This window comes from Hippopotamus amphibius, chromosome 9 (assembly GCF_030028045.1).
Source record: "Hippopotamus amphibius kiboko isolate mHipAmp2 chromosome 9, mHipAmp2.hap2, whole genome shotgun sequence".
Classification (NCBI taxonomy): domain Eukaryota; kingdom Metazoa; phylum Chordata; class Mammalia; order Artiodactyla; family Hippopotamidae; genus Hippopotamus; species Hippopotamus amphibius.
The window spans coordinates 40,697,960-40,708,901 of NC_080194.1; the positions used below are offsets into that span (position 1 = coordinate 40,697,960).

Sequence of the window (10,942 nt, forward strand, 5' to 3'; positions counted from 1 at the left end):
CTTTAGGTAGTCTGTGTGCTGATGTGTGGGTTTGTGTTCCTGTTTTGTTTGTAGTTTGGTGTGAGGTGTCCAGCACTGGCAGTTGCAGATAGTCAGACGAAGCCGGGTCTTCGACTCTGATACAAGGCTCCATGAGAGTTCTCTGCAGTTAATCTTCCCTGTGTCTGAGGACTCCCTAATAGTCTAGCATCCTGGATTCAGTGCTCCCTCCCCAGAGCCTCCTACTTGGCTTCTGATGGAGTAGTCTGGACTTCAGAGGTTGCTAGTCACAGCAATAAAGGGGTTTGAAGAAGACTGTCCAAGCCCCAGACTAATGGCAGAGTGTTAAGTCAAACAAATACCTGTTATATTGGGATCTTTGCATTCCTTTCTGGTGTCCGAGGTCCTCTGCTGGTGTTCAGCTAGTTCTCTGTGGGAATTATTGTGTCTTTTGATGTATTCCTGATGCATCTATGGAGAGGGATGCATTCCACTTCCTTCTACTTCACTGGCATCTTTCTTCTCTCTCTTCCTGCTTTCTGTATGGCTTGCTGGCCAGACTCTCACAGAACATGCTGTTTCCCCATTGCTTGGCACTAGGCAGTTTTTTTCAGTGCTCAGTTCCAGCAGTGCACAGCTTCCTCCAGCATTTACCCACTGAGCTTGTTCTCCAGCTCTCCACTGGGACAACATGGGCATGACAAGGGGACCAGCCAGAATAACTTGCACTCCAGCTGAAGCATCTTCCTCTGTATCTTCTGATTATCATTAGCTATGTGTATGTACATCAAGGCAATGTAGGGCCAGCTGTCTAGCAAGCTGCCCACTGAACCTTCATCCTAAAAGGGCAGCCTGGAGCTACCTCAGCCTGAGCCTCAGGCAGCCTCCCCATAGTCTAGTTCAAGTAGTACTCAACAAGTCATAAGCTTCTCTGGCACCTAGAGTTCAGAGACTTGGCAACTTCCTGTGGAATTCCTTCCTTGGCATTCTCAGAGGGCAGATTTTTGGCAAGCCTCACCAATAAGGCACCTTAGTAACTTCTCAGCCTTAAGGAAAGGAGAGGAGGTCTCTTCCTTGGATGTTTCCCCTCAATTCTAAAGGTAGTGGTGACTCCTTATATCTGTTTCTCCTAGGTTCTTTATAATTCTGTTTTAACTCTTACTAGCCAATTTCCCCACAAGTATACTTTTCTATTAATATAATTCTTTATACTAAACTTTCCCTTTTCAAATCACTGTGTGATTTCTGTCTCCTGATTGTACTCTAACACCGCTTCCGAATTAAAAATAAATTTTGTATCATTTTATTATCCCTCCCTCTTTGACTTCAGTTGTCTCTCATACATGCTTCCTGAAATCACATTATCAATAACATGGTCAGTTCATAACTAAGAATCTATTGCCGGTGGTAGGTATATGACAATGATTCCCGAAATGCAACAGCATCACAATTACAAAGACCCTCACTTGTGTTTGATTGGATGAGGTTCAGGTGAAAGGTGAGATGTTAGGTTACATGGTAACTGTGGATCTTGAATCTAGTCTCCCATTTTTATCAAAAAAAAGTTAACTATAGAGATTATGGAATGGGCTGACTGCTGTTATTTGCATTGAAAACCTTACCTAGAAAATGATTAAATTAGGACAGCCACTGACAATTCAGGGCATGTGTGAATGTCAGAGGGCCCCTAAAGGAACATTTAAGGAAATCTTTATCTCCTACAGCCAAAGATCATATAATTCTAAAAATCCAGCAGACAATATAACTGAAAGAGTAACATAGTTTCAAGGCAGCCTGAATGCTCAGTTTTTTTGTTTTTTGGGTTTTTTTTTAATTAATTAATTTATTTTTTATGTATTGGCTGCATTGGGTCTTTGTTGCTGTGCACGGGCCTTCTGTAGTTGCAGAGAGCAGGGGCTACCCTTCATTGCAGTGCACAGGCTTCTCATTGTGGTGGCTTCTCTTGTTGCAGAACCTGGTTCCTGGAACAGGGCTCGAACCCGTGCCCCCTGCATTGGCAGGTAGATTCTTAACACTGTGCCACCAGGGAAGCCCTGAATGCTCAGTTTTGATGCATCTTCTTTCATTAAGTCAGAACATTGAAAAATATTGGGAATTAAAAAATGAGGAAGTGGTATGATCCCCACTCCTGGGATGTTGCAGTTTGAGTGAATAAGCCCCCAAATCTCAAAACCTTTCAATATCTCGTTCCAGCTGAAAGAACGCCCTTCTCATTTTACAGAGGATGTTTACTTTATCTTGTCTGGATACCTTACAAAACCAAGCCTGAGTACAATGCCTTACAAGAGCATGCTTTTCTCATGCAAGATCTGCCCCTATCACTTCTCATTGTACTCAGGCCAATAGCAGTCAGATTTCAGCAAAGCATGAGCAGGAAAATACTATTAGCATTTTAGGAGAAACTTAACCACTGAAGTCATTACAGAACCTACCTGAATATACTAACTAGAATCAAATGAACACTTGTAGAAGTGGATCTTGAAAGTGTTAGATTCAAGACAGCAGAGGCTGGTGGTATGAATATAAATTGACATAGAGAAGAATTTATTGCCATGAGGACACTCATCTGTGATTGGAGTTCTCTATTATATTAAGGAAACCTGCATACTCTGACAAGGCGCTGCTGGGATGGTTGCTTGAAACTTTAACGTGATGATCACTTATAGAAAATTAGGTAGAGATGCCATATCTGCTTAGCATACTATAGACTATAGAAATCTCAAGGAGGTGGACAGATTAGAATGGATTTATCATGTAGGACCTGATAATTTATCACATGATTATTTTCTCTGGAAGGAAAGAGAGGATACTCCTTCGCTGAGGCAATAAAGAGTGCATTTATAAGAGAGTATCTAATATCTTTGAATAGTTTAGTACTTGATGTGCTCTGTAGGCTGGACTTGGCAGTGAACGCTGCTTCTATGGAACAGCTCCCTACTAAAAATGAGAACAGAGGGATTTTGAAACCACATGGTAGTACTTAACAATCAGAATTTAAGGTAGATAATTACTGTAGAGAGTAGCAAGTCTCAAATGACAATCAGAGTGACAGCACCCCTAGTGATCTGTTGCATTAGATGATAGCATTACTGAAGACAAGCTAAGTGCAAAGTGACTAGGTATTACTTGAAATACATTTAAAACAGAGGACTTCTGAGCATCGGACTGACATCAACCACTCTAAAAGAAAATTATGGTTCCTCAGACTGTTTAAAAGATTTAAGTCATTTCACATACCTAGTACCCATCAACTGAACATGAGTCTTGGTTCCCTTGATGAAATAACCTGCAATGCCACAGTAAATATGTGACAAAAAATATCCAGGTATTTCCCAAAATGGACATATATTCATTTCCAAATGTACTTGTTCACTGGGGAAAGGCAAATACATAGATTCTTTGATGATTATGGGATATAGGATATACTATCTCACTGATAATAGGCAACCAAACATATCATCATGCTCTTTCTTGGTTGAAGTATGAGATTACTGAAGCAAGATGATTGATGGAATTCTGGACAAAATTTATCTCATAGTGAACCTGATGATTTTTAACTCTACCTGTGCTTATTCCACAGATGCTTAAGTATGTAACTGGCAATATTGCATTTAGTAGCTGGTGAAAATCACATGTTGTTACCATGTCTGGGACGTTTAAACCATTATGGTAGGAAGGACAAAATACAAGGGTGAATCAGAAATTACCCGCACTCCGATTATATTAAAACTTCTGTTGGCTGCACTGTCTTATCAGCATTTTCTGTTCAAGGCTACTGTCTCCCCAGTCACTGCTGTGCAGGTGTGAACATGTTACATCAGTTCACTTATAACTGCGGTGCAATCAAAAATGGATGCCCCACTTGTGATTTGCACAACAGAAGAGCAGCGTGCAGTGATTCATTTTTTGTGCTCTGATGGTGTACCTGGTGCCGTTATTTATCGAAGACTTTGTGCGCAGTATGGAAGAGGTACTTTTTCGCCAAGAAGTGTATATGAATGGATAGAGAAGTTCAAGGAAGGTCTCACAAGTGTTAGCCATCAAGAAGGAGCCAGATTCACTTCTGGTGAAGAAGTGAAGACAGTGGCGCATGTGTGGCTCGCAGCTCAGCCTAAAACATTTTTTAATGAGGGAATAAGAAAGCTTGTTGACAGATGGACAAAGTGTATTGAAAAGCAAGGAGATTATGTCGAAAAAAGATGTATTTGTCTTTTATAACAGTTAATTAAAATAAATTCTACAGCCAGAGTGCGGATAAGTTTTGACTCACCCTTGTACAAGGTACAAAGCACAAATAAAATATGTGAATAATTTCCCCAGAATCCCATAGAATCTGTCACTGGGTTCATGGGTGGATTGGTGGACAAGTTGGTGCTAACCAAATATAGAATACAGTGGCACAGCAGCCCCACACGTGGGTGGCCATAAAAAAAAATTCTTATAATGTGCAGTGCTCTTGGTTGTCAACTCTGGGTAGAAAGAGAGATTGTCTGATGCATGTGGATATACATGGATTTCTGTACTTTGCTGAAAGGCTTGGATAGTTGGTCACAGGATGGAGCTAGCAACCTTGAAAGAAGAGAGATAAGGAAGTCTGTAGAAGATGTATGTGACGTACATATTGAAGTGGTCATACAGGGTGAAAATCTTTTATCTCATGCTACTACCAACCAAACAGTACACACCTTAGGGGAAAAACTCAACAACCAGGTAAAAAAAAAAAACTGCGTGTAAATATCACCCAGTCTTTGCTCCACCACTGCTGACCCAGCAGGCCCATAGATGGAGTCATGCTAGCAGAGCTGGAGATAAAGCATGAGCCAAAAATATGAGCTCCCTTTTGCCAAGGTGAATCTTGGGGAAAAGGCTAGGAAAACAGTGTGATCCTCACTCCTGGGATGTTAGAAATGCTATTGAAAGCTTTTAATGTTCAGCTAACAACAGCCTAACTGATCCAGAGCACTTGATATGAAATTTTGTATTTACACTGGATATGCCCCTACAACAGAATAAAGGACAAAGATTACCTACATAAGATCCAATGTTACACTGATGTGTATTTTAGGATTTAGTCTATAGTATATCTATTTTGGAAGCATGCAGAGAATTGAGAGTTTTAAGGAAAAAAAACAATTATTTGAAGTGCTTTTTGTATATCATTCAGAAAAGAATAACTGGTTTGTTAAACGTTTTCTACATTAAATCTGGACTTTTATAATTGTATGCAGAGTCCGAATGAATATTTTATTCAGGTATCATACTACTTTTAAATACAAATATTTGCTTACATACATTGTTTCATTTTATCTTAAAAACATAATTTAGGTGGTATTAATATGAACTTACTGACAAGAAAACTAAGCAAATATTATACAGCCTATAAGCTGCATAGTTTGGACTGCTGGAGGCATATCTAGGCATTTGGAGGACAATTACCCCATTCTACCAAAGCACGCACTCATAGATGGACTTTGAGATAATTGAAGATTAGATTTGGAGCAACTTCTGAATTAACACCTTGACAATAGCCTTTTGAATCGGCTTAGTCTTCACACTGTAGATGATAGGGTTGAGCACAGGAGGAATAAGCAGGAAGATATTGGCCATGATGGTGTGGACAAAGGGAGGTGCTGAATGGCCATAGCGATGGACAAGAGACAGGCTGATGAGAGGGATGTAGAAGATGGCAACAGCACTGATGTGGGATGTGCAGGTGTTGAAGGCTTTCTGCTGTCCCTCTAAGGAAGCAATGCTGAGGACAGATCGGATGATCAGGACATAGGAGAGCAAAATGCAAGGACAGTCAAACCCTGTTGTGGAGAAAAGTGCAAACAGACCAAGGATGCTGTTGATTCTGTTGTCTGTGCATGAGAGTTGAATGAGATCAACATGGTAGCAGTAAGAATGGGAAAGAACCCTAGAACTGCAGAAGGACAGCCTCTTGACAAAGAGCACAACAGGCAACATAATGGCAACATTTCTTATCAACATGCTCATCCCAATCTGGGTGATCCTGGCATTGGTGAGGATGGCGGTGTATCTCAGTGGGTCACATATGGCCACAAAACGATCAAAGGCCATGGCCAGCAGAACCCCAGACTCCATGAAAGTAAATCCATGGAGAAAGAACATCTGGGCAATGCAGGCATTTAAGCTGATCTCTCGGGCTTCAAACCAGAAGACCCCAAGGGTAGTGGAAAGTGTGCACAGAGACAAGCTCAGATCTGTGGCTGAAAGCATAGAGAGGAAATAATACATGGGCTCATGAAGGCTCTGTTCACGGAGGACCACAAACAGGATCATGCTGTTCCCAGAGAGGGCGATGGCATACAGGAGACAAACAGGGATGGAGACCCAGATCTGGGCTGCTCTCAAGCCTGGAATACCCGTCAAGAGGAAGGTCAGAGGCTGAGCGTTGGTATTGTTGAGGACCCACATGAGGGTCTGAGAAGACAGAGGTATTTGAATAATTAAACATAATACATGATGAAAATATAGCTTATCATTTAGAACTTCTTTCTGGCACTCTGAGATTCACTAAATTACTATTGCTGATCCCCCCAAGAACTTTAGTATTTTCTGAGTTTTCTAGAGCTGCAAGCTTCTTTCCCTGCCTCTCAGTATTTCTTATTTGTTGAAAAGGGAGAATTTCCTGAGTTATTTCATATCAAATTTTCTAAAGACTGTAATTCTCTTTGGTGCCAACAAATAACACAATTAAATCATCCCTGACTATAAAAGTCCCCAGTAGACTGCCTAAACAATATGCTGGTAAATCTGTTTTCCAGTATTTTTTTTTAAAAATAATTTATTGATAATTTTTTGATCCCGGAATAAAGCACTGAAAAATCAGTTCCCATTTGAAATGTGGATACTATTAGGTTTTCTTGGAATATATCCAGAAGAATGTCTAAGACATCCCCAAGGCTCACATGTTTATATATATGATAACAGGGTGAGCCAAAGAATCACCCTAAGAAAAATAAGTATAGCTCTCATTTGTTGAGAGTCCCTGTGTTATTGACAAATATTAGTATGCATTATATAATGTTATCCACATACTAACTCTAGGAGGTAGGAAGTGTATATACATATATAAAATTTTATCCCTACACTAACTCTAGGAGGTAGGTGGTGTACATATAATTGTTATCTTTATATGGATAAACTTGCAGGATTAATTAATTGTTGAGTCTTCATTTCCTCACATGCAAAGAAGGAAATGAAGACTCAACAATTAAATAATCCTCCAAGTTTATCTGCATAAAGATAACAATTGTTGAGAGAAACCACATATATAACAAATGTGGAGGAAGGAAAGAGAGAAAGAAAGGAAGAAAGGAAGGGATGGAGGGAGGGAAGGAAGACAAACCTTTCCGTTATTTTAACACAATGCAGTAAGCACCTCACTTTGATAAATGGCACAGGCTTCTGCTGAAACAGAAAGAACCATAATAACTAGCATTTCTTGAACACAAACCATGTGCCAGATATAATTATCTTCATATCCATAATCTGACCCAATAATCATAACTATCCAAGTACAAAAAATAGTTATCTTTAACATATATATGGGGAATCTGATGTTTAAAGTGATTAAGTTAATTTGCCCCAAATTATGGAGTTAGACAGTAGAAGAGCTGAAGTTGGAACCTGCACGTGTGACCCCAATGCCTTCCTTCAATGAGGCTGAGGCATGCCTAGGAGGAATCTCTAACCCAGTCTGACAAATGTCACTGCCAAATCTTTTTCAGGTGTTTGCTTTCAGAGATACAGTGTGGTCAATGTGGCCTTTTTGGAGTAGAGTCTTTTAAGTTTTAGATGTTAATTCCATGTGCGCTGTGCAGATATGAAGCTGTTTAGGCTTCTTAGGAAAAGAATCCCAATCTCATTATAAATAGTCTCTGTGCGCAAAGGGCCCAGAGAATTAGATGTTGAGGATATACCCACTATGGAAAACAATGCCAAAAGAGAACTACCAAATTTACTTGACTTATTTTAGTGACCATCTCATTTATCCACCACTTACATATTATGCTGATGATATTTTCTTTCTGGAAATTTTCTCTCCCCACATATTATATGACATAAGTCTCTATTATTTTTCTCCCATCACTCAGCAACTTCTTACCCCCACAGCCCCACCAAACAACCTTAAATATGGTATCCTTCAGGGATCTGCACTTTGCCCACTCTCAAGTCATTTAAAAAATTATCTCACCCATTTTTACAGCTTCATCTTTCACCTATTTAATGATAAATTTCAAATAAATATCTGAAAGCCAGCTCTCATACACAGGTTCCAGAAGACAGAACTTTCTGCTGAACATTGCCATATGGATTTCTCATGGGTAAAACAAATTTGATATAGTCAAAACCAACCTGGTCATTTTCCCCCATAATCATTCTTACTCTTACATGTTCTGTATAAAGCTTTTCATTTTCACAAAAATTAACCAGTTATCTAAATCAGAGCTCTGAAAGTAATCTTGTACTTTTATCTTTCCAATGGTCACCACTCCCAATCAACCTCTACTATTTCTTTTCTTCCACCTCTTCTTTATTTAAACACAAAATAATCTATTTTGGGTCTTCATACGATATAATCTGAATTGTTAAATTAACCTACAAATAATAATATAAAATAACAAGGGCTCCAAAGCAATAGCAACATTCATTTATTAAGCACCTTCTCTATGCCAGAAAAATATGTGAGAATAACAATCTTTTAAATTGAATAAAGATGATATCAGAACCTGTGAGGCAAGGCATTGGAGTGCAGTGCATTAGCCTGAAAAATATGCATTTATTAGAAAACAATGATATATTCTTTTTGTTTTCTGATTAAGATGCTAGGAAAATATTTAAATTAATGTCAAAAGAAGCAATTAATAAAGATAATAAGCACAAATGAATGAGTTAACAATAAAACAAAAGTTGATTATTTAAAAATATGTGAAATTTTTCAAGAGGGTCAAGAAAATTTTAGAAAAAGCATGATTAACTGGATTAGAAATAAAAAGTACAGAGAAATAAAACTTTGTAATGGAAGAGCATGCATAAGTAGAATATTGTACTTGGCCACAGATACAAAATAGATGAATTTACAGGGAGACATCAATCACCGAACTAGCCCAAGAAATCAAATCCAGCAAAGAAGAAATGGCAATGACAGGAAAAACCCCAACCACCACCAAAATAAAAGAAAAAAGTAGAGTATTTCTATTTTATGCCAATTCTAGTAGAGCAGAAGAGAGGAAATGTTGACCCCCAAGGTTCAGTTGGCAATGCCTGGGGACAGTTTTGGTCGTGGACTGGGGAGGGAGCGCTACTGGCCTCTAGTGGGTGGATGTCAGGGGCACTTACATCCCCAAATGCACAAGACAACCAAGATTATCCAGCCCCAAATGTCAATAGGACTGAGGTTGAGAAATCCTACTCTAGAGCATATAAAAAGATGGAAAGTACATTTTAAACTTATATAGTGGTGTATGCCAATTTTATCTCAATAAAACTGGAAAAACAATTTCAAAGAGTACATATGTCTCACAAACAAAGGAACATGGGTTTTGTAATGGGGGGGTAGAAAGTTATTTATCTAATTACTTGTGATAACATATGAGTACAAACATTATAAATAACTTTTTACCAAGCCAGATGCAACTGTGCTTTTAAATAACATTGCACTTTGACACAGTAGACTTTGTCTTATGAGTGACTACACTATCCATGGTGTGATTACACCAGCAGAGTAAGGGAGGCAAAGCATGATTTTCTCAAGAGATGAGGAAGAAATCAGAAAATTCAATGGTAATTCATGATAAAATTTTTAATATTTAAAAATAAAATGTTTCCAAATGAAAGGTATATTTCAGAAATTTGGGGCAAACATATTTACTGGGGACCTATGAAAAGCAGTTCTATTAAAATTAATGACAAGATAAAGGTATTGTCAGGGAGGGGGGAAATTCTCCCCCTATCCTTACTGAGTTCTTTTAGCTGGTCTAATAATTCAATTGACACCAGACAGATTGACAGGTGAGGAAACAAACAAACAAAAACAACAACAAGAAAAACCACACAACAAATTTGATTTGTACTTAGAGGTCTTGTAGAAATGGAACTTAAGAGGTGACCAAAGGAGGCAGTTTTATACTCTGAAGACAAAGAAACAACAAATTTGTGAGGAATGGACAAGACAAAGAAACTTAGGCTTCATTCCTTAATTAGTGAATAATCTAAACAGAGTTTGGTTGTGGCGTGATAAATTACTAAGGAAGTAGCAAGTTTGGTTTATACAGCCTTCTGGGCTCTGAATTTCCTATCTCTGTTGATAAGGATGTCTCCTCACCCCCTCCAGTACAGAGAGGGTAACTTTCATGTGGAAGATTTATTTCCTGCTTTCAGAAAGAGAGAAGAGGGTCAGAGTGTCCTTCTTGCACCAGCTGCTTCTTAAGTAACTTTCAATTCAAAATAATCAATATGCCTGTGTGGCATGTTTTGGGATGGCCTGCCCTGAGCCCCAACAATATCTACTAACACAACTAGTATTCAACATTTAATGGGGGATTTCTCTGGTGGTCCAGTCGTTAAGACTCTGCACTTCCACTGCAGGGGACACTGTTCCATCCTGGTCTGGGAACTAAGATCCCATATGCTGTGGCAAGACCAAAAAATAAAAATAAAAATAAAAAAGAAGAAAAGAAAAGGTATGTTTGGTTTCAAATTAAAGATTAAAAATAAAACATGTAATGGAACAGTCTTCATAAATGAAAAAGACAAGTAAATCAAAGGAGACAGTGTTACCTTTGAGAAGAAATGACAGTGTCTTTATTTAAGTTTCAATTAATTTTTTTTAAAAGAATAGACTGCAAACTCTTAGAATCTACCAAACTGATTGTATAGAAGATCAATATCACAAATTAATAGCTTTTTCTGTTCA

At 38.5% G+C, this 10,942-nt stretch overlaps 1 protein-coding gene across 1 annotated transcript; it reads right to left on the reverse strand.

Annotated features, from left to right (window-relative positions):
• Positions 1–5,487: 5,487 nt before the first annotated feature.
• Positions 5,488–6,465, reverse strand: LOC130829103 (olfactory receptor 51F2). The gene has a single exon (XM_057695298.1). The coding sequence runs from the start codon at positions 6,436–6,438 to the stop codon at positions 5,488–5,490; it is 951 nt and encodes a 316-aa protein (XP_057551281.1). The 5' UTR covers positions 6,439–6,465.
• Positions 6,466–10,942: the final 4,477 nt, after the last annotated feature.